Consider the following 23,435-nt stretch of genomic DNA (forward strand, 5'->3'; position numbering starts at 1 on the left):
CTATGAGATCCCCCCCCTCACTCTTCTGAACTCCAGTGAATATAATCCCAACCGACTCAATCTCTCCTCATACGTCAGTCCTGCCATCCCAGGAATCAGTCTGGTAAACCTTTGCTGCACTTCCTCTATAGCAAGAACATCTTTCCTTAGATAAGGAGACCAAAACTGCACACAGTATTCTAGGTGTGGCCTCACCAAGGCCCTGTATAATTGCAGCAAGACATCCCTGCTTTTGTACTCGAATCCTCTCACTATGAAGGCCAACATACCATTTGCCTTTTTTACCGCCTGTTGGACCTGCATGCTTATCTTCAGCGACTGGTGTACGAGAACACCTAGATCTCGTTGAATATCCTGCTCTCTCAGTTTATAGCCGGTCAGATAATAATCTGCCTTCCTGTTTTTGCTACCAAAGTGGATAACCTCACATTTATCCACATTATACTGCAAATGCCATGCATTAGCCCACTCACTCAACTTGTCCAAATCACCCTGAAGCCTCTCTGCATCCTCCTCACAACTCACCCTCTCACCCACTTTTGTGTCATCTGCAAATTTGGAGATATTACATTTAGTTCCTTCATCTAAATCATTAATATATATTGTGAATAGCTGGGGTCCTAGCACCGATCCCTGCAGTAAACACTAGTCTCTGCCCGCCATTCGGAAAAAGACCCATTTATCCCTACTCTTTGTTTCCTGTCTGCCAACCAATTTTCTGTTCATCGCAATACACTACCCTCAATCCCATGCGCTTTAATTTTACACGCTAATCTCTTATGTGGGACTTTGTCGAAAGCCTTCTGAAAGTCCAAATAAACCACATCCACTGGCTCCCCCTCATCAACTCTACTAGTTACATCCTCGAAGAATTCTAGTAGATTTGTCAAACATGATTTCCCTTTTGTAAATTCATGCTGACTGTCTGATTCTACCACTGTTCTCCAAGTGCTGTGCTATAAAATCTTTGATAATGGACTCTAGAATTTTCCCCACTACTGACGTCAGACTGACTGGTCTATAATTCCCTGCTTTCTCTCTACCTCCCTTTTTAAATAGTGGAGTTACATTAGCTACCCTCCAATCTGTAGGAACTGCTCCAGAGTCTGTAGAATCTTGGACGATGACCACCAATGCATCCACTATTTCTAGGGCCACTTCCTTAAGTACTCTGGGATGCATACCATCAGGCCCTGGGGATTTATCGGCCTTCAATCCCATCAATTTCCCCAACACCATTTCTCTATTAATACTGATTTCCTTCAGTTCTTCTCTCTCACTAAACCCTGTGTTCCCCAACATTTCTGGTATGATATTGGTGTCCTCCTTTGTGAAGACGGAACCAAAGTATGCGTTTAGTTGGTCAGCCATTTCTTTGTTCTCCATCATAAATTCCCCTGTTTCTGACTGTAAGGGACCTACGTTTGTCTTCACCAATCTTTTTCTCTTCACGTACCTATAGAAACTTTTACAGTCAGTTTTTATGTTCCCTGCAAGTTTGCTCTCGTACTCTATTTTCCCCTTCTTAATCAATCCCTTGGTCCCCGTTTGCTGAATTCTAAACTGCTCCCAGTCCTCAGGTCTGTTGTTTTTTCTGGCGAATTTATATCCCTCTTCCTTGGATCTAATGCTATCTCTAATTTCCCTTGTAAGCCATGGTTTGGCTACCTTTCCCGTTTTACTTTTGCGTCAGACAGGAATAAACAATTGTTGCAGTTCATCCAGGTGCTCTTTAAATGTTTACCATTGCCTTTCCACTGTCATGCCTTTAAGTAATGTTTCCCAATCCATCATAGCCAACTCGTGCCTCATACCTTCGTAATTTCCTTTACTAAGATTCAGGACCCTAGTCTCAGAATCAACTATGTCACTCAGCATCTTGATGAAGAATTCTATCATATTATGGTCGCTCATTCCCAAGGGGTCTTACAGAACTAGATTATCAATTATTCCTCTCTCATTACACAATACCCAGTCTAGGATGGCCTGTTCTCGAGTTGGTTCCTCAACGTATTGGTCCAGAAAACCATCCTGTATACACTCCAAGAATTCCTCTTCTGCGGTATTGTGACTAATTTGATTTGCCCAATCTATATGCAGATTAAGATCACCTATAATTACAGATGTTCCTTTATCGCATACGTCTCTGATTTCCTGTTTAATGTCGTTCCCAACATCACCACTACAGTTTGGGGGTCTATATACAACCCCCACTAACATTTTTTGCCCCTTAGTGTTTTTCAGCTCTACCCATACAGGATCCACATTGTCGGAGCTAATATCTTTCCTAACTATTGCTTTAATTTCCTCTTGAACCAGCAATGCAACTCCACCGCCTTTTGTTTTTTGTCTGTCCTTCCTAAATACTGAATATTGAGGGTGAGGGTGGGGGGAGCTGAGGGTGAGGGATGGGGGCAGAGAGTGGGAGGAGGGTGCGGAGAGTGGGGAGGGCCGTGGGAGTGGCGGACACAGAGAGAGGGAGAGTTTGGGCGGAGAGAGGGAGAGTTTGGGCGGAGAGAGGGAGAGTTTGGGCGGAGAGAGAGAGGGCGGTGCACAGAGAAAGAGCGGGAGAGAGAACGAGTGATCAAGATCACTCCTGATAGGATGACATCTATCCGGAATACTCCACCGCACACTTCTTGGAGCGAGCAAATATTAATGACTTGTGCAAGCAAAACAAGTACTAGGTATCTTACTGAATCAGTGTCCAACATAGTGATGAGAAAATCATCAATAAATTAGTCTTCTCACTTAAATCTGCACAAAAATGTGCATTTGTTGTTCTTTTGAATAAATTTTTCTTGTCTCACCGGCCCTCTATGTAAGGCAAAAATTGTAATGTGCCCCCACCCCCCACCACGCGAAATGGTTAGACAGCCCTGGGTTAGGTAAAGTAGAGTAGGAGGAGGCCTGTGAGGAGAATAAATACCGGCATGTTCCAGTTGGGTTGCATGACCTATTTCTATGCTGTTACTTCAATGTAAAATGCAGTCTTTTCCTGCTGACCATATAGAATGAAGCTATGATCAATGAGTGAGATGTTTTATCTGGCACTTCTGCATTGTCATTTGTACTGTAGTACGTAGGCTATCAGAGACATCCTTATGAGGGTTAATGTCTCATTGTTTCCCCTATTTTGTCTGAAAAGCATTGGAAGAATGAGGAGGGCTGTATGGAAAGCGGGTAACGTAATGTTGTGATGCTTTTGGCTTCAGTTTCCATAGCGATAGAGTTGACTTTTTTTCCCAAATGGATTTTCTCAAAAAGGGACAAATAAGAGTGACTCCTACTGTGTGTGATTGTCACATGTTTGTTTGAACATCAAGTGAGAAAATGAAATATTTGGCTCATACAAGCAAATTGTTTCCAAATAGTGGAATAAAAAGAGGCGAGTCTGGCTAGCTGATCAGACAGCTTGCAGTTACTCTTTTGAGTTATATTTGATCTGTTACTGAACTAATTTCCTTCTCTTGCTCCTGTGTGCGTGTGACTAATGTAAATATAGTGAATGTACATAACTTATCAAATGGCTGTTCCAAATTAATATATTGTAGGTTTAACTTGCAGATTTGGTACTTCACTAAATGAAATTTATATTGATGTCATTGGTTTCAATGCCTGTCACAGCAGGAAGCCTATAGTACATCAGCCAGGAGTCTTTCAAAGAGTGTCTCTGTGTATCTTTGTCTGCGTGTGGGATAGAACAGCACAGAAAGCAGTAGAGTACTAAAAATAAAACAAGCTTGCTTTGCTGTACAAGTGCAGTGAAAGTAATTTATGAGTGTGTTGAGGTTGATGAAAGCACACTAAATTCAGGAATCGTTTCCTTGGTAATTCAGGTCTTTGGTATCTGCAAGAATTTACTTAGAGAAGCAACAGAAATATGAGAACATGTTGTTTAACGCCAGTCTCAGAGTAAGGTTGAAATACTAATGATGTCTATCTACCGACTGGATAACAAGCAGTCTTTGCTCCACTAGAAGTATTTTCTGAAAGCATTTTACCCTCTACCTGCAAATGCAAAACTATGGTGATTTTGCAGACGTGACAGGATGAGAAGGGCCCGTTCAGTTATATGTGTGGGATTACATTATTTGGAGATGAAGTCATCATTTATTTTGCATCATCTTTTAAATGCTCCAGCAACAATATGACCATGGGTTTTCTCTATAGGTAGCCAATTTAACGAGCAATTTTGAACAAAAGTTATGCTATTTGTGAGTAGGCACTCCAATATAAACAGTTGTCTGTGTACGTGCATATGACTGTTAACAGACAGTATTTAATGCTGTCAACTTTTGTAAAGCTTTTCCTCATTGTAAAATGAAAATAAACATCTTATTTGCTTCATGTGGAACATTGAATTGGATTTATTTTATCTCCTGAAAAACTGCCATCCCTTCAAACCTAAAAGGCATTTGAAATAGTATTTTATTTAAAATGTCACATGTGAATGCAAATATTTTAAGTTATCAACTCTCTCTAATTTAGTGACCATATATATTTATCTCTGACATTTTTGTACTACTGCACAAATACAGGTTGCTTAATTGAGACATTTGCACTTTTGATATTGTAATAAAGATTTTATTTTGTTTAAAATTATGTTCCCAAAGCCTGTAGATGGAATAACCAATTTGATTGTAATTGTGGAAAAGAAACCTTGATAACTTCATCATAGAGTTTAATATCACCATTCTGATGATGTGTTGTAGAGAAATGAAGGTAACTGCCCCTCAATGCATAATGTTAAATGTTTTTCTCAGAACAGAAAATAGCTTCTATTTTTAAAAATGCCACTTGAAAATTTTAGAAGGTAAGAATGAGAAAATTGTATTGCTGAGTACCTCTGTCACTCATAACCGGTTTGCCAAGGAGAGCTAGTGATCAGGTAAATATGATAGAATCCCATTGATGCACAGTGATTTTGTGATGCCGGATGCATGTGCTCCTAAGTACACTTGTTAGACAAGCCCTTATTCTTTAATGAAAGGTTCAAGCAAGAATTGAGATGGTTTAAGATCAGTTCGTACAGGCGCATTAAGAGCTGGATATTGGATTGCAATTAATTGTTAATAAATGTGTCACTGAAGCTCAAGTCAATAACTCTTATTGGCCTACTGTATCTATGTTAAGGTACATTATTATATCCTCCCATTGGGCTGGGTATGGGATTTTAGGATATTGTGGAGCATCCCAAGATCTATCAAATTCTGGATTTTTGCAAGTGTTGTTTAGTCAAAGTGCACACTGTAAATGCTCCAACAACTGTAATAAGATTTGAGATGGAGCGAGTAAGATCAGTCAGTGAGAACAGAGGTAGAGAAACTTGAGATTCAAAACTAGCCTCCTAGCTAGTATTCTACAGTTGTTGTTAAACCAAGAAATGGGGCAATTGAAAACTCAGTCCTTGGGAATCTGAATGAATGTTACCGTTGCTGTACTGTATGTACAGCAGATTATCTGAATCATGAATATAACTGATTTATGAGCATGCTTCCATTTATATCTGGAGTATTCTTGTGGAACTTGTGAAAATGCATCTGGTTCTGTGGCTTGCCTGTTAGTAACATTTGTTTTTATAACATTTGTTAGCTTAATAGTTAGCATCCTAAGAGTGGATACAAGATCACTTTAGTTCCTATATGACAATTTTGTATTTTACCTGTGCATAGTCCTAAACACAGAAAAAAAAATCCTTTTTCCACTGTGCATTGTTTAATATGACCTATGTGCAAAAATGAGTAGTCTGCTGGTTAATGTTAGAATTATCATAATAATGTTGTGCATTGATTAAGAACTTTCTTCCATTTCTGTGCTCCTCTAGATATCGGCTATGTCTATGAACTGAGTGCGGTGCTGATCCACAGAGGGGTGAGTGCATATTCCGGCCATTACATTGCACACGTACGAGATGACAGGACTGGCGACTGGTATAAATTTAATGATGAGGAGATTGAGAAAATGGAAGGGAAGAAGCTACAGTTGGGGATAGAGGAAGATCTTGGTGAGCAACCAGTGGCTTGATGTTGGGCCATGTTCAAAAGTTTTACAGCTATGTTTGTGTTTAGAATGCGACTCCTCTTTGCTGCATGTTTGGTCCTTGAGGTTTTAGTGCTACACACTGCATTGGCTTGATGGTAAGTCAGGCAATCTGTTTGAGCCTATGCTAATGAGGCTGTGAAACTGCACTGAAGTGGTCATGAGTGACTGACATATTCTCGTCATGGCTGAGATGGTGAGCTCAACATCTAGAGAATCATGACAGGCAACCCAAGGCAAAACACTCCTGTGAGCACATTGGGACTCGTGTGCTGAGCAAAATGTTCCTGTGCAATTAGAGTTCAAACTTTGAACAAGTTTATATCCATGGTTTATTTGAACCATTGGCATTTAACTAGTGTACTGGTTCACGAATGCCAGTGGTGGATGAGCCTATGAGAGAATAACAGTTACTCTCACCTTTGTATTGACAGCATACTCGTTTGCACTGCTCAAATCAGGGGTGAAAAGCTAATTGTACTGTTGCAATCTCAGTAAATGAGAAGTGCTATAGTTATGGGTTGAATTAAATGTACTGTATACATTTGAATTAAATGATAGATGCTTTGGTGCAATGCCTGTTAATTTACAAAAACATTTTTGAAGTATTTTTTCTGCCCGTTTTACCTTCATAGAGTCTTGTGTTATGCACTTTCCGAGCAGAGGGAATGGACTGGTGACTTGTTAGTAGGCTTTTGCTGCTATACTGCTAGCTAATGATTCCATAGTAGCCGGTGTGAGTGTGGCTTGGGATGACTGGCCTTTTCATTTTCCCTAGTATCCAGCCTCCTGTACCCCGTGGTGGGATCCTGTAAGAAATTATTTGTACAAATCAGCATCCTAAACCTCCATGAGTTCTATGCCAATGTGGTGCAATTTGATATGTTAGTATTGGATTTTATTTTAAACAGTAGATACTCTTGAGGATTTGTTCCTGTTCATTACCTATTATAATTAAATTGTCGAGCGTTGTTTTTGGCCAGAGTAATTAATTGATATTATTGTGATTTCTCCCCCCCCCCTCCTTTTTCTCCCCCCCCCCTCCTTTTTCTCCCCCCCCCTCCTTTTTCTCCCCCCCCTCCTTTTTCTCCCCCCCCTCCTTTTTCTCCCCCCCCTCCTTTTTCTCCCCCCCCCTCCTTTTTCTCCCCCCCCTCCTTTTTCTCCCCCCCCTCCTTTTTCTCCCCCCCTCCTTTTTCTCCCCCCCCTCCTTTTTCTCCCCCCCCTCCTTTTTCTCCCCCCCTCCTTTTTCTCCCCCCCCTCCTTTTTCTCCCCCCCCTCCTTTTTCTCCCCCCCCTCCTTTTTCTCCCCCCCCCTCCTTTTTCTCCCCCCCCCTCCTTTTTCTCCCCCCCCTCCTTTTTCTCCCCCCCCTCCTTTTTCTCCCCCCCTCCTTTTTCTCCCCCCCTCCTTTTTCTCCCCCCCTCCTTTTTCTCCCCCCCCCTCCTTTTTCTCCCCCCCCTCCTTTTTCTCCCCCCCCCTCCTTTTTCTCCCCCCCCCTCCTTTTTCTCCCCCCTCCTTTTTCTCCCCCCCCCCTCCTTTTTCTCCCCCCCTCCTTTTTCTCCCCCCCTCCTTTTTCTCCCCCCCTCCTTTTTCTCCCCCCTCCTTTTTCTCCCCCCTTCCTTTTTCTCCCCCCTTCCTTTTTCTCCCCCCCTCCTTTTTCTCCCCCCCTCCTTTTTCTCCCCCCCCTCTTTCTCCCCCCCTCCTTTTTCTCCCCCCCTCCTTTTTCTCCCCCCTCCTTTTTCTCCCCCCCCTCCTTTTTCTCCCCCCCCTCCTTTTTCTCCCCCCCCTCCTTTTTCTCCCCCCCCTCCTTTTTCTCCCCCCCCTCCTTTTTCTCCCCCCCCTCCTTTTTCTCCCCCCCCTCCTTTTTCACCCCCCCCTCCTTTTTCACCCCCCCCTCCTTTTTCTCTCCCCCCCTCCTTTTTCTCTCCCCCCCTCCTTTTTCTCTCCCCCTCCCTTTTTCTCTTCCCCCCCCCCCATTTCTCTTCCCCCCCCCCCATTTCTCTTCCCCCCCCCCATTTCTCTTCCCCTCCCCCATTTCTCTTCCCCCCCCCCCATTTCTCTTCCCCCCCCCCCATTTCTCTTCCCCCCCCCCATTTCTCTTCCCCCCCCCCCATTTCTCTTCCCCCCCCCATTTCTGACCCCAGGATTCAACCACCTGCATTTATATAGCACCCTTAACTTAATAAAATATCTCGAGGCGCTTCTCAGAAGCATAATCAAACCAAAAATTGACAGCCACATTAGGACTGTTGACTAAAAACAGTCAAAGAAGTAAGCTTTAAGGAGCATCTTGAAAGAGGTCGGAGAGGAAGGGCAGTTTAGGGTGAGAGTTCCAGAACCTGGGGTCTAGATGGCTGTACTAACAGTCAGCAATGGTGGAGTGGGGAATGCACAAGTGGCTAGAGTTGGAAGAATGCAGAGTGTTTGGACAGTTGTAGATTTGGAGGAGGTTCGAGGTGGGGCGAAACAAGACCACGGAGCAATTTGAACACAACGAGAATTTTAAAATGGCGGCGTTCCTGGTCATGAGCCAATGTAGATCAGTAGATCAAGGTTGATGGGTGAATGAGGCCTGGAGTGAGTTAGGGTATCAGGAAGCAAAGTTTTAGATGAACATAAGTTTACGGAGGGTGAAAGATGGATGGCTGCCCAGGAAAGATAACAGAAGCAGCAGATGGGCTGAGGTAGGGGCGGAGGCAATATTACGGAGGCGGAAGTAGGCAGTCTTTGTGATAGAGAGGATATGGAATCAGAAGCTCATCTTTGGATCAAATAGATCACCAATGTTGCACACAGTCTGGTTGAGCTTGAGACAGTGACTAGGGAAGGGGATGGAGTCATTGGTTAGGGAACTGAGTTTGTGTTGGACCTTAGTCAGCTTGATGTTTAATTCGAGGAAATTTCAGTGCATCCTGGAGTGGATGTCGGACAAGCGGCCAGTCAACATTGAGGCAGCGGAGGGATCAAGAGAAGTGGTGGTGAGGAAGAGCTGGGTGTCATCGGTGTATTTGTAGAACCTAACGTGATGTTTTTTGCATGATGTTGCTGAGGGGCAGCATGTAGTTGAGAAAAAGAAATAGGTAAACTCTGGTGATTTACCTAACTTCATACCTATACTTAAACAAAAACAAGAAATGCTGGATTCACTCAGCAGGTCTGGCAGCATCTGTGGAAAGAGAAGCAGAGTTAACGTTTCGAGTCAGTGACCCTTCTTCGGAACTGACAAATTGCTGACCAATCTGCACCTTCTCCTTTGTTATCTCTTGCCCAACCCCCACCTCAATTGTTTATAATCTGTGACTTTTCTAATATTTGTCAGTTCCGAAGAAGGGTCACTGACCCGAAACGTTAACTCTGCTTCTCTTTCCACAGATGCTGCCAGACCTGCTGAGTGAATCCAGCATTTCTTGTTTTTGTTTCAGATTTCCAGCATCCGCAGTATTTTGCTTTTATTCATACCTATACTTGATGGGTTGGTATCTGTGGAACTGCATGTCAAAATGAGTTGCTGTCTTCAAATCAAACCACGTTGGAGAGTTGAATGTCTCCACTTTGTCATTTGGAAAACCTTGCTAGAATGTTTCACAGCACAACATTTCTTTCTTTTGGGCCTCCTTATCTCGAGAGACAATGGATGCGCGCCTGGAGGTGGTCAGTGGTTTGTGAAGCAGCGCCTGGAGTGGCTATAAAGGCCAATTCTGGAGTGACAGGCTCTTCCACAGGTGCTGCAGAGAAATTTGTTTGTCGGTGCTGTTGCACAGTTGGCTCTCCCCTTGCGCCTCTGTCTTTTTTCCTGCCAACTACTAAGTCTCTTCGACTCGCCACAATTTAGCCCTGTCTTTATGGATGCCCGCCAGCTCTGGCGAATGCTGGCAACTGACTCCCACGACTTGTGATCAATGTCACACGATTTCATGTCGCGTTTGCAGACGTCTTTATAGCGGAGACATGGACGGCCGGTGGGTCTGATACCAGTGGCGAGCTCGCTGTACAATGTGTCTTTGGGGATCCTGCCATCTTCCATGCGGCTCACATGGCCAAGCCATCTCAAGCGCTGCTGACCCAGTAGTGTGTATAAGCTGGGGGTGTTGGCCGCTTCAAGGACTTCTGTGTTGGAGATATAGTCCTGCCACCTGATGCCAAGTATTCTCCGAAGGCAGCGAAGATGGAATGAATTGAGACGTCGCTCTTGGCTGGCATACGTTGTCCAGGCCTCGCTGCCATAGAGCAAGGTACTGAGGACACAGGCCTGATACACTCGGACTTTTGTGTCCCGTGTCAGTGCGCCATTTTCCCACACTCTCTTGGCCAGTCTGGACATAGCAGTGGAAGCCTTACCCATGTGCTTGTTGATTTCTGCATCTAGGGACAGGTTACTGGTGATAGTTGAGCCTAGGTAGGTGAACTCTTGAACCACTTCCAGAGCGTGGTCGCCAATATTGATGGATGGAGCATTTCTGACGTCCTGCCCCATGATGTTCGTTTTCTTGAGGCTGATGGTTAGGCCAAATTCATTGCAGGCAGCCGCAAACCTGTCGATGAGACTCTGCAGGCACTCTTCAGTGTGAGATGTTAAAGCAGCATCGTCAGCAAAGAGGAGTTCTCTGATGAGGACTTTCCGTATTTTGGACTTCGCTCTTAGACGGGCAAGGTTGAACAACCTGCCCCCTGATCTTGTGTGGAGGAAAATTCCTTCTTCAGAGGATTTGAACGCATGTGAAAGCAGCAGGAAGAAGAAAATCCCAAAAAGTGTGGATGCGAGAACACAGCCCTGTTTCACACCACTCAGGATAGGAAAGGGCTCTGATGAGGAGCCACCATGTTGAATTGTGCCTTTCATATTGTCATGGAATGAGGTGATGATACTTAGTAGCTTTGGTGGACATCCGATCTTTTCTAGTAGTCTGAAGAGACCACGTCTGCTGACGAGGTCAAAGGCTTTGGTGAGATCAATGAAAGCAATGTAGAGGGGCATCTGTTGTTCACGGCATTTCTCCTGTATCTGACGAAGGGAGAACAGCATGTCGATGGTCGATCACTCTGCACGAAAGCCACACTGTGCCTCAGGGTAGACGCGCTCGGCCAGCTTCTGGAGCCTGTTCAGAGCGACTCGAGCAAAGACTTTCCCCACTATGCTGAGCAGGGAGATTCCACGGTAGTTGTTGCAGTCACCGCGGTCACCTTTGTTTTTATAGAGGGTGACGATATTGGCATCGCGCATGTCCTGGGGTACTGCTCCCTCGTCCCAGCACAGGCATAGCAGTTCATGTAGTTCTGAGAGTATAGCAGGCTTGGCACTCTTGATTATTTCAGGGGTAATGCTGTCCTTCCCAGGGGCTTTTCCGCTGGCTAGAGAATCAATGGCATCACTGAGTTCCGATTTGGTTGGCTGTATGTCCAGCTCATCCATGACTGGTAGAGGCTGGGCTGTATGTCAAAATGAGTTGCTGTCTTCAAATCAAACCACGTTGGAGAGTTGAATGTCTACACTTTGTCATTTGGAAAACCTTGCTAGAATGTTTCACAGCACAACATAATGCAAATATAAATATAATGCAGCAAAATTACTGAATGCTAGTTACTGAAAATAATAGAATATTGAATTCTATAACTGTTAATCTTATTCCTGGTGTACCAAGATGCTTTCTTGTCCTTTCTTGTGCAGTTCAGTTCTGTTACCAGTATTGACATTGTGGTTTTGTATTTTTTTTTTTAGCAGAGCCTTCGAAGTCGCAGACACGGAAACCCAAATGCATTAAAGGTGTTCACTGTTCAAGGAATGCTTACATGTTGGTGTATAGACGAAAAGTGGAAACAGACAAGGAAAAGGAAATAAGTGTTCAACTCCCATGTAAGCATCTATCTTTCTCTTTCAATTCTTTCTTCACAGTGCTTTTCACTGCAAATTTGATGTATTTTAATGTTGGTGGTTTTATTTTAACAATGAAACAACAGTCCTGGTCTGATCAAAGCATTTTAAGCTTGTAAATTGCAATTACGCAGTGCTTGAAAATGTTAATATTCACCTGAAATTTGTTGGAAATTCAACTTTCTGATCACTGATATTCCTTTTGTGTCCACATTGCTGAATTTTGTAAAGTAGTTTAGAATTAGAGAAACTCCTCCTATCGCTGGACCAGGACTCCATTGAAACATTGTCAATGCCACTGACCCTGGGACATTTCCCGGGGCCAGGTTGATTTACAAAATTAGAGCAGCTGCTCAGGTCATTTACAGTGCTGCTGGAGCGCCTACCTCGATAGGAGTGAAGTTCCTTCAGTACTTTGCTGCAGCGTGCCATGGTTGGCAGTGCTGGCTGAGATTTCAGTAGGAAAACTGGCCAAGCAATATGAACAGGTGAACATACAAATTAGGAGCAGAAGTAGGCCATTCGGCCCCTCTAGCCAGTTCCGCCATTCAATAAGATCATGGCTGATCTGTTTGTGTTATGAATCCCACACTTCCATCTACCCCCGATAACCTTTGATTCCCTTGCCTAACAATGCTGGGCAACAGGCAAACTTTGGTTTTGTTGTGGCGCAAGCGACATACATGCATGTTGTACGACATCATCCAGCCATTTGTGTCTTATGTACTGCTCATATTTGAGCAGATATGTTGTCACTTCTGGTGAAAAATTGTGCAGGTGATTTGGTTGGCCACAGAACTCGTGGAAATCTTCCACACGCACTTTTTCCTCCTCCCCCCAAATCCCCAGTCAGTTAATCTGAAGTAATTTGGTGCAATGTTTTCAAAAAGGCTGTTTGGTTGTTCGTGCAGGAAAAATCTTCATCTTCAGTCCAGGAACCCAGGAAGTCTGTAGCACTAATGTACAGATTACCTCCAGACTCATTTCTGCATATTAGCTTTATAGCTGTTAACAGTATTCAGAGATTCAGTATTAAAATAAATCCAATGTTAGGTTATAGATTAATTGAGAAGAGATTCCTTATAATCTTGTTGATGAGCTTCTTGACTACTGTTTGTCTTTGAAAGTAAAATTCAATAAATTTATGAGTTTGTAAGCTGGGGAAAATTCTGCACCTAGTATATCTTGTGGAACTTTTTATAGATTTGTTGGCTCTATACATGAAGCCTCTGGTTTTTCCCAGTTCCTGAGGAACTTACTTTCCCTTTTTGCAGCACATCTGCAGAAAATGGTTGAACGTGACAACAAAAAGTTTGAGGAATGGTGTATGGAAATGGCTGAGATGCGGAAGCAGAGCGTGGACAAAGGCAAAGCCAAGCATGAGGAGGTGCAAGAGCTCTTTAACATGTTACCAGCTAAAGAAGGTCTGTAAATTAAACTGCGGATGGAGTTCAGTTAATATGTGTACACCTGTGTGAGGAATTTTCTTTGAAGAACACCATTCAGCTTGTAATATATGTACAGTAAACCTGTCCCATAATGCTGTACAAGTGATGTAGGTGGAGGTAATGGTGGAAAGTTTCTTGATCCTGTGGGAATAGTTGAACACATAGGAATGTTTTTCAAATTTTTGGGACATATTACCCTTCCAGGGTAATTTGAGGTAGACTGGGTACTTTTCAGGGCCGGAAATGACAGCCTTAGGCAGGTTTGCGTGATATACACCGAGAAGTGATCTCATCAGGGTAGCCATTGTCACGCAGGATGTCTTTGGTTCGCCCTATTTCAGCATCAAGCTTGCATGGTGAGCAAATGGCTCGTGCCCAATTATGAGGTTGCCGATCAGGCCAATCTTGTAGCGCATGGAACTGTAAGAATCCCAACGCATGTATTGACCAGTGAAGGTAGGTTTGTGGTAGACCGTGGTAGAGAACCAATTAGCAGATTTCTCAACTAGTACGTCAAGGAAAGGGAGCTCATTTGACTGCTCCATTTCAAAGGTGAATTCGAGCGCAGGTTGGAACTCATTAAGACGTGTAAGGAAATTATTGCATGCAGCTGTGGATTCAAATATAACAAACCTAACATCTACATATCGGAAATATGCAAGAGATAGGAAGTTATGTGTCATTCCCTCAAAGACACTGAAAGGGTAATGCATCCCAAAAATTTGAGCAACAGGTGAAGCTAACTGTTTCACTCTGCTACTATACAGTGGCAATACGTTTAGTGTTCGCCACTAACAGGATGCTGCCGTCAAACCAAAAGACATCCTGCCTATCACTCAAATGAATAATGTGATGTATCAATTTCAATGCCAGTGTGATGCTAAGTATATAGGCCGTACGCCCTAAAGACTGGTGGATCGTATCAAACATGTCCCTTCCGCTGTTCACAATAGGCAAGATACAGGCCGTACCCAACCAGCCTGTGCTTGCAAAACTCAAAACAGTGTCCGACGTTGGATGTGATTCCGTGATTGGACAATTGCTAAATAATCCTCAGTGTGCTAAGAATTACGCTGACAACCAATTTAAGATTGTCAGTAGGCCTCGCAGTGTGGTGTATTTGCATGTACTGGAAGCTACATATATTACAGGGCCCTGTTCTTTGCAGCCAGAAAGAACATGTACAAACATTGCGCCTATTTCAGCTAAACAAAATAAGTGACAGCCATTCGCTGGTTCATTCCTCAGGGCAATGCCTTGACCAATCAGAGTGAAGCTGCCTGGTTTCAAATTCCAAACAAAGCTTGGCAGTTAACTGTCAGTCACCGTAAACTGGTGCATTCTCCGTGGCAACGCCTCTACCAATCAGAATTCACTTGCCAACCAATCAGCACTCTCTTCTACAGTATAAAGTTGTTGTTTTCCCTTGTATTGATATTCTTGTGGATTGTCCTGATGAGTGCAAGATGAAAAGCTTTGTCAACAAGTCTCTGTACAACCAAACAACTATTTATACACAGTATTACGGGAGAGATATGAGAGGAAAACGGAAAAGCTTAAATTTTTAAAAATCTGTAACATTAATTTTCTTCTCACAAATGAGATTCTATACTTTTTCAGGGCCTGAGATGGTGTTCAGCAGCATTTATCACTTGTGCCATTTAAAAATCGCTTGCTCCTGATTGCACTAGGTTTAGCTTTTTCATCTGTGTTTTGTGCAAGACTGGTCGGTAATTACCCAAAGAGCACTGTCATGGCATGAACTATGCACAGATTCCATCAGTGAAGACTGAAACAACTTCTGGATTTCTGCGTTTAACTGTGGATGCCAGGAGTTGCTATCTGTTTTACCTTGAAATAACTTGGAGTGCTGACAGCCTCACGTTATTGATGCAGCAAAATCTGGGCCAATATCTCTCCTCAAGGAAAAACAAAGACTGACTTGTGCCTCGTTCATCAAGATTTCAAACTCTCAAAGCTACATTGACATTGCCGTGTTCTCTCCAAATTTTTTTATCCATCGTCATTATGCAAGTTTATTAATGTCATCTCTAAATTCTTTCTGTTCCTTTCTACCTCTCTATCTCTTGTTCCTCCTTTAAGATGCACCTTAAAACCTTTGACCAAGCGTTTGGTCATCTGTCTTGATATCTTTTTACACGGCTCAGTATCAAATTTTGCTGTCTGACGTTCCTGTGAAGCACCTTGAGATGCTATATTAAATGTGCTACATAAATACAAGTTCTTGTCTTGTATTATGTCGCAGTCTCCTCAGTAGTAACTATACTCCTAAATTTGGTTTTCAACATTAAGTGCTGGAAATACTCAACAGGTCTGGCAGCATATATGGAGAGAGAAACAGAGTTAACATTTCAGGTCTGTGACCTTTCATCAGAACTGGCAAAGGTTAGAAATGTAATCGGCTTTGAGCAAGTGAAAGTGGGGGGTGGAGAGGGAAAGAGAAAAAAAAGGGAAGGTCTGTGATAGGACAAAGGGCAAGAGGGATTAAATGACGAAGATGTCAAGGAACAAAAGGAAAAGGGAATAGTAATAGCCGTAGTAAAAGACAAAGCATTTTTCCAGAGAGCATTAATGGCAGAATAATGAACAACTCTGTCCGAAAGTAAAAACATGAAAAACAAATTTAATACTGGCACAGGGTAAAAATCAGTCAAAATGGGGGTTATGCTCTGAAGTTGTTGAACTCGATGTTGAGTCCAGAGGGCTGTAGAGTGCCTAATCGGAAGATGGGGTGCTGTTCTTTGAGCTTGCGTTGAACTTCACTGGAACACTGCAGCAGGCCGAGGACAGAAATGTGGGCGAGAGAGTAGGATGGTGAATTAAAATGGCAAGCAACCAGAAGCTCAGGGTCATGCTTGCGGGCTGAGGGGAGGTGTTTCACAAAGCGGTCACCCAATCAGCGTTTGGTCTCCCCAGTGTAAATTCGGTGTCATCTGTATATTTTGAAATCGTACTTTTGATTCCTGAGTCCAAATCGTTCATATAAATAATGAGCAACGGTGGTCCCATCAGTGATTCAATGGAATACCACATTCCACCATGTGCCAATTTGAGTAAATACTCTTAACCCCTACAGTTTTGTAGCCAACTTGCTATCCATTCTCCTTGTCCCCTGACTCAACAGGCTCTGACTTTAGCTATAAGTCTGCTTTTGGTACCTTATTGAAGGCCTGTGCTAAATAAAATTGGTAGTTTTGTTTTAAACTGTGTGTGAAGTGAACATGAATTATAAGCTAGGGATATAAGATACTATCTCATCTGGAATACATACCAACGCTGAACTGTGTAATATCAAGTGAGCAAAATTTGCTCACTTATACTGGACTCGGACAAGAATGTCAGAGTGGTGTGCTTTTAATTTAGATTACCCCTTTATAACCTAGGAAAACCCTACTCTACTTATTTTGGCAAATGTGAAAATTAGTCTTAGAAATGTTACATATTGTACAGAACATTTCAGACAGTGAGATGAGGCAGCATTCTTTTCAGGAAACTGAGCATTGCTGGCTGATGCACAAAGAAAACTTCATATAAGTTTTGAAAGATCACATTGTTATGCAAAGGAAGTGAATGTAATATGCGAAAAAGATGGATAGAGAAAGCCCACCTGGTGTACAGTTCTGGACACAGCAGTACAAAAAGGGATATTGCAGCTGTTGAAAGGGTACAGAAGAGAGCAACCAGAATGACTGAGGGGTTGGAGGGATTGGGTTTTATAAATTCGGCATGTTCTCACTGGAAAAGAGATTGAGAGGTGTTGCTCTTTTTACGATTCTAAAGGCCGAGATAATGTTGATCATGATGAACTCTTCCATCTTGTCCAGAACAGCAGAATCAGAAAACACTGGGGATAAATTCAAAGCTACTCTGGAGTCATTATTTGTGAGTGAGTGGTAAGTTTATTGGAACAGATGCCCCAGCGAGACAGTGCAAGCAGATGGTATTGATTCATTCAAATGGAAATTAGATACTTTCTGAAAGAAATCTAATATTTTGGTGATACAGTCTATGACAGATTTGAGACATGATGTGGCAAGTGTAGCATGTTTGGAAGGAACGGTTCACTTTGGACCTATAATTCCCATAGCTTTCCATTACTGGGTGGTTCTTGCCTCGTTTGGATCTGTTGTAGACTGATTGATAGGGAGTGATTGCTATGATTAGTCAATAGCTCCATTACCACTGTACCATGCGACTTCCAGAATGGAAGAAGGCAAACTAGATGGACTCTGGTGATTTTTCATCCAACATTTCTAATGTTCCTGGCCCAGTGAGCCTGTCGCATTTAGCCATGTTGCAATTCGACAATGTAGACCACCCCTCCGCCCGTCAACCCCCCCCCCCCCCCCCCACAAAAACCCTTCCCCTCAATGCTCCACTCCCACCAGCAGCCGTGTAATCTTAAAAAAAAATTTCCACGGCTCCTGCAAGCTTGACTCAGTAGGTAAAGTTCTATGAGTGTCAGTCTCCCTTGAGTTATTCTCCCAAATGACCATTCTTCATGTCTGAGCTAGGATGGTGAGTTTTGACAGTAAATTTGGTCAGTTGGGCCATACATCTTCACAGTTGCCTCTACTGTTCTTCTGCACAAATGAACACTGCCTGTACAGCTGCTGAAGCTGTTGGCTGAAAGCTTTCACACAATGAAAACTGTAGTTTTTTATATACCATGTCAAAGTAACATTACCTAAATGTTTGCTGGTTAAAGTTGATGAACTCAAACTTTCGCTTTTTTGTTTTAGATGAGCACTATGAATTTCTACCAGTGGACTGGTTACGGAAGTGGCTGGATGACTCTGCAGTAACAAAGCCAATTGATAATTCTTGCCACCTGTGTGCACATAGCAGACTTATTCCTGACAAAATCTGTGATGTTAAAAGGATCTCTGGAAAGGCAGCTGATATCTTCTATGCTAGATATGGAGGTGGTCCCAGATTGGATGGTAAGTAAACCAGTTTTGTAACCATTTTTGTAAAATTCTGCAGAGTTCACTATGGCTAAAAACTCATAACAGTTAAAAATATTTAGAGATCTTCGTTAAATTAAACTCAGCTTTATTGGTTCAGGTTTACTGCAATAAACGTGCAGAATGGGCGTATGTAGGTGGCGTAAGAATTTCTATACAGATAGCTTTAACGTGTTGCATTTTGGTAGGAAGAAGAAGGAGGCCACATATTCCTCAGAAAATAGTATCTAAGTAGGGTAGAAGAGCAAAGGAATTTGGGGCACAGATACGCAAATCACTAAGTAGCTACACAGATTAATAAGGCTGGTTAAATAAAAAAGCAAACTAAGCACTGAGGTTCATTTCTAGAGGGATAGAATTGAAAGCGAAGTTGTTAAATTTGTAAAGAACCATGGTTAGACCACACTGAGTTCTGTGTAGTGCTCTGGTCTCTGGATTATAAAGGATATCGAGGCACTGAAGAAGGTGCTATAAAAGGATTTACAATGATGCCACCAGAACTGAGTGGTTGTATCTATCGGGAAAGATTTGAACAGGCTATGGGGCTCTTTCTGTAGAAAAGAGAATACTCATGAGTGATCTGATAGATGTCACAAAATTATGAAGGGTTGTGATAGATGTAGAGACAATATTTTCACTTGGGGAGACTGAAACTAGTTGTTATAAATATAATAGAATATAATAAATGTAATAGAAAGTTCAGGAGAAACTTCTATTCCCAGTGCGTGATGAGAATGTGGAACTCATTACTGCAGTGAGTAGTTGAAGCAAATAGCATAGATTCACTTCAGGGGAAGCTAGATACACATGAGGGAGGAATGAATAAGATATATCTATGATGTTAGATGGAATAGGGTGGGAGAAGGCTCATGCAGAACATAAACATTGGCATGGGCTAGTTGGGCCAGATGGCCTGTTTGTGTTTTACATGCTGCGCAATACTGTGCAATTTTCATTTGCTTGCCTTACAGTCTTTCTAAATTTGGTGATTTTAATTGGTGTTTCTTTGTGTCTCTACTGTCCTTTGGGTTACAAATATGGATATTTTCTGATGGTAAAAACACCGTTTTCATAGTGTGCAAAATGGTGTATTAACAATATATTTTTGCTTTTTTTCCTTTACAGAAAGTTTTCTGATAAATTGTTTTCAAAGCTTTTCTTAGTTTTGCTTGTCATTGCCACATTCCAACCCATATTTTTTAATTTGTCAGTATTGCTTAGGTTCGGGCTTTGATTGCTGCTCCTTGAGGCTGTATTAGTGGAAATAGCCTAGCAGTACCCTGTTTCATACAGACTGGATCCTGCCTGGCTGGAACTCCAGTTGTAACTAGAAGAGAGCTTTGCAGATATAGATAAAGAGCTGCTCTCGCAAGAATTAAAATTTAAATGCAAAAGTACAGTAGGGCGAATCCTCTCACATTATTTCATGTGTGGTAGGTTTAAAAAGTGCATATGAGGTCCAGTGTATTGCCTGAAAGTCCATGCCAAACCTGGTTTACTCTTAGTGATGCCAAATGAAAGTGATGTGTGACACTTTTTTTTCCAGAGATTCTTACAAACCCTGTCTTTGGAATCATTTGAGCTCTATCGCTGAGTTTGCACTGCAAGTTCAGCGTTGGTTCTGATCTGGAACCATTTAACACAGTTGCTAAGTTTATAGTATAAATGCACCCTAAGTTCAACCTAGATTCTTGCAGCTCCTTTCCAGTGCGCCTGATTTCTCGACTCATGATTTCCAGACATTTTGATGTGTTTTCCAAGCTCTGCAAGGTGCCCACTGTGAGCTGAGTCAAGGGATGGCAGCTCTTTAGGTGAGATTTGCCACCTTTGATTAATATATTTGATCTGCTCCCATGTTGACATTGTCAATAGTTGATTCTTCTCTATCACCTACTATCTCTCTTTCTAAAATCATGATTATCACCCCATTTCCCTCCCACCCACCCCAAAAGACCTGTACTCAACCCTTCACTAAAAACTGCCTCATCTCCAGCTAAGACCGGGTCAGGAAAAGAATGGGTCCCTAATTGTGTTCCATTCCCAGAACTGATATGGAAAGGTATTATCAGCTAATAAGCACCCCTGTCTTGAATTCTGAAGACTGGGACAAGGTACTATAACCTCCAACTCCAGTTTTACTTAATCTCTGAGCTCAATAAAAACCTTTGACTCATTTTGCAGCACAAATAGCATTTAGCGTCTGCTCCCAATTGAAGTGGAGTTGATGTCTTCACAACAGGATCTAATTATAGAAGAATTCATAAACACTCAGTTTAAGGAAAATTTTCCTTTGGTCGGCATCCAGCTGAAAATGGGAAATTATCAATACTGGGAAAGTCTCTTTTTCCCTTGTTCCCAGCTGGTTGAAGAGACTTGAGTAAACTTTTTCAGATTGCTCAAGATGCTCTTTAAATGAAATTGGCAGCTGTTAGCATTTTGGGTCAATCTTATCTGTACGTAATCTGCACAGATTAGAACAGGTAGCCCAAATCCCCACATCTGTCAGAGTTGGTATTCACAATCAAATATCAAGCATATTATAAAGCTTAAAAGCAGCAGCAAAATTTAATTGCTGTAACTGAGCCTTTTTGATGATTTGTGATGGGGGTTGGAGGTGGGAGCATGGTGTACATTAAATCAAAGCAATTACCAAGGAGAAAACAAGACACATTTGAGAATTGAGTAAGCTTGTCAGGTGTCTTTCCTCAAGATTCATAATTCCTTGAAGATTGCTTATTTATCCTAGAGGATATTGGCCCTTCATGTAAATTGCTAACAAACCAGCAATTCACAAAGATGACTTTGGAGAAAGGATAAACCACATTTATGCAGTTTGGAGGCAAGTTGAGTGAGCATTGCTCTGCATCATGCCTGTGTCATATTGGTCTTTGAAGTGATCAATGTTGTGTTACTTAAGTGCTTCCACTTTTAAATTTTTTTTGAGAACTTGTGTTAAAACTGAAAAGGTTCCATGGATGTGTTTTTTTTTACCAAGTTCGCCGACAGGCCAAGATGTTGTTTGAAAGCCACCTGTGATTTGGGCTCAGAAAACAGCAGAATTTGGGGGACAATGGTTACAGGGAAGCCACATGTCAAGGTTTATGGAGGTCAGGAGTTCAACTCACTGGGGTTTGACCATAGTTTTCAGTTTTAGTTGTTGTGATGTGAACTGTTTGAAGACCGTTGGTATTTTCCTGTCAAGGAGCAAAGAAACCACCCAGCTCACCATCTTCTCTACCTCTTTGAAGAAATTCTGCCAAGATCCAGTGTGGGGTAAAAAAACTCCTTGGCTCTGTAGAGCGCCTGAGGAGCTTAAAAAATCCTGCAATTCAAGTGTGTGCTGGCGGAAAAACCTCTGTCACATTTCTCTTAGAAAGCCTACTAGAATAATTCTCGGCATCTCCAAAACGGACTGCTTCTGAAACGATCCTAGTGACTCGTCTCCTTTTACCTGGATGCCAGACCAAAAAAGGGACAACTGACTTCCTTCCATATCGTCATTCTTTTTTCGTCAAGAATTAGCAAGTATTTAGCCAAAGTAGTTTTTTGTCTTTTTTTGTAACAGACCTCTGCAGAATGAATTTCTCCTTTTTGTTTCCTCATATGTGTGTGCTTTTGGAGAATTTTTAAAAAAGGAACTTGCATATTTTATTCAGTGTGTTAAGGCTTTGCTTCATTACTGGTTAAGTCTTGTTTTATAATAAACTGATAATTTTGTTGTTTATTAAAGATACCTGGTTGGTGTATTTTGTTCTGGGATAAAAAATAGAGTATATGATTGCCTGTATCGGTAACCGGGTAAACATTTAAATAGATATTGTAACCTGTGGAGAAATGGAATTGGAAACGACAGTGCACTCCTCTCGCCTCGATTGTAACATCTAATTGGGGGCTCATCGTCCAGGATACCCAAAGCCAGCAACATGCAATTGTAAGTGGTGTGATACTAATTGAAAAGAGGAAAAGTAAAAAAAAAAACAGGTTTTTTGTGCATTAGAGTATAGTTTACACTACTGGAATGTCTGTGTCAGTTGTTGAACCTTGCTGGGGAGGGAAGATTTGATAAACTTAACCAAGTCTAGGTTAAAGGATTTGGCAGAGCCGTTGGTGTTAGAGTTAAAACCAGAGGCTAAGAAAGCAGACATAATTGCAGTAATAGCACACCATTTGAAATTGGATGAAGAAGGCGGCAAACCAGATGGCAGTTCAGCTGAATTAGCTAAAATTTAGTTGTAATTGGAAATGAAAAAAACGTGAGCTTGAAAGAGAATTGACAATGAAGAAACTTGAGGAAAAGGAAAGGGAAAGAGAAGAAAGGGAATTCGAATTAAAAAAGACGGAACTAAGACAAAGGGGTGGTCTCTTCTCCAGGGAAAGTTCTGGTGAGGAAAGACCTGACTGCAGCCCAGGACCTAGTGGAGAGCTGTTTAAATTTGTGCAAGCCTTCCCAACGTTTGAGGAAAGGGACGTAGAGGCATTTTTCATTTCTTTTGAAAAGATAGCCAGACAGATGAAGTGGCCGAAGGAAAGCTGGAGACTGCTTATGCAAAGCAGGTTGATGGGCAGAGTTCATGAAGTTTATTTATGCTTTCTGAGGAGGCCCCTGCAGATTGAGATGGCAAAAACGGCTATTCTCGCTGCTTATGAGTTAGTTCCTGAAGCATACAGACAGAAATTTCGGAACCTCCGGAGAGAGCCTGGGCAGATTTATATAGAATTTGAGAGGGTAAAGCAAATTAATTTTGATCGTTGGAAGCGGGCACTAAAGGTAGAGGTCCTGTATGAGAACCTTAGGGAAATAATTCTCCTGGAAGAATTTAAAAATTCACTCCCTCCGTTAGAAAGAGCCCATGTAGAGAACCAGAAGGTTTCAACAGCCAAACAGGCAGCAGAAATAGCTCATGCTTGCGAGCTTGTTTACAAACCCAAACCCTTTGTCCATCGCCCCTACAAACCCAAAGAAGGATAGGTGGAAGGGTGAAAGGAAGGCAAGTAGCCAGGGATGAGGAGGGACAGCTGGGAGCACCCCTGGATCTCCCCCTCAGGCCAGAAGGAAGGTGCTGATGGAGGTAGTGAAGTCTGCAAGCCAAA

At 42.3% G+C, this 23,435-nt stretch overlaps 1 protein-coding gene across 1 annotated transcript in view; it reads left to right on the plus strand.

The window, feature by feature from the left end:
• LOC137361392 (ubiquitin carboxyl-terminal hydrolase 48-like) overlaps positions 1-23,435 on the plus strand; it is a gene marked incomplete at its 3' end in the record, with an annotated part of 85,748 nt that overhangs the window by 35,885 nt on the left and 26,428 nt on the right. The window contains exons 5-8 of the mRNA XM_068026264.1: positions 5,828-6,007; positions 11,756-11,890; positions 13,183-13,332; positions 18,120-18,320. Of these exons, the coding sequence (XP_067882365.1) occupies positions 5,828-6,007; positions 11,756-11,890; positions 13,183-13,332; positions 18,120-18,320 (666 nt within the window). The remainder of the gene's footprint in view (positions 1-5,827; positions 6,008-11,755; positions 11,891-13,182; positions 13,333-18,119; positions 18,321-23,435) is intronic.

This window comes from Heterodontus francisci, unplaced genomic scaffold (assembly GCF_036365525.1).
Source record: "Heterodontus francisci isolate sHetFra1 unplaced genomic scaffold, sHetFra1.hap1 HAP1_SCAFFOLD_1366, whole genome shotgun sequence".
Taxonomy (NCBI): Eukaryota; Metazoa; Chordata; class Chondrichthyes; order Heterodontiformes; family Heterodontidae; genus Heterodontus; species Heterodontus francisci.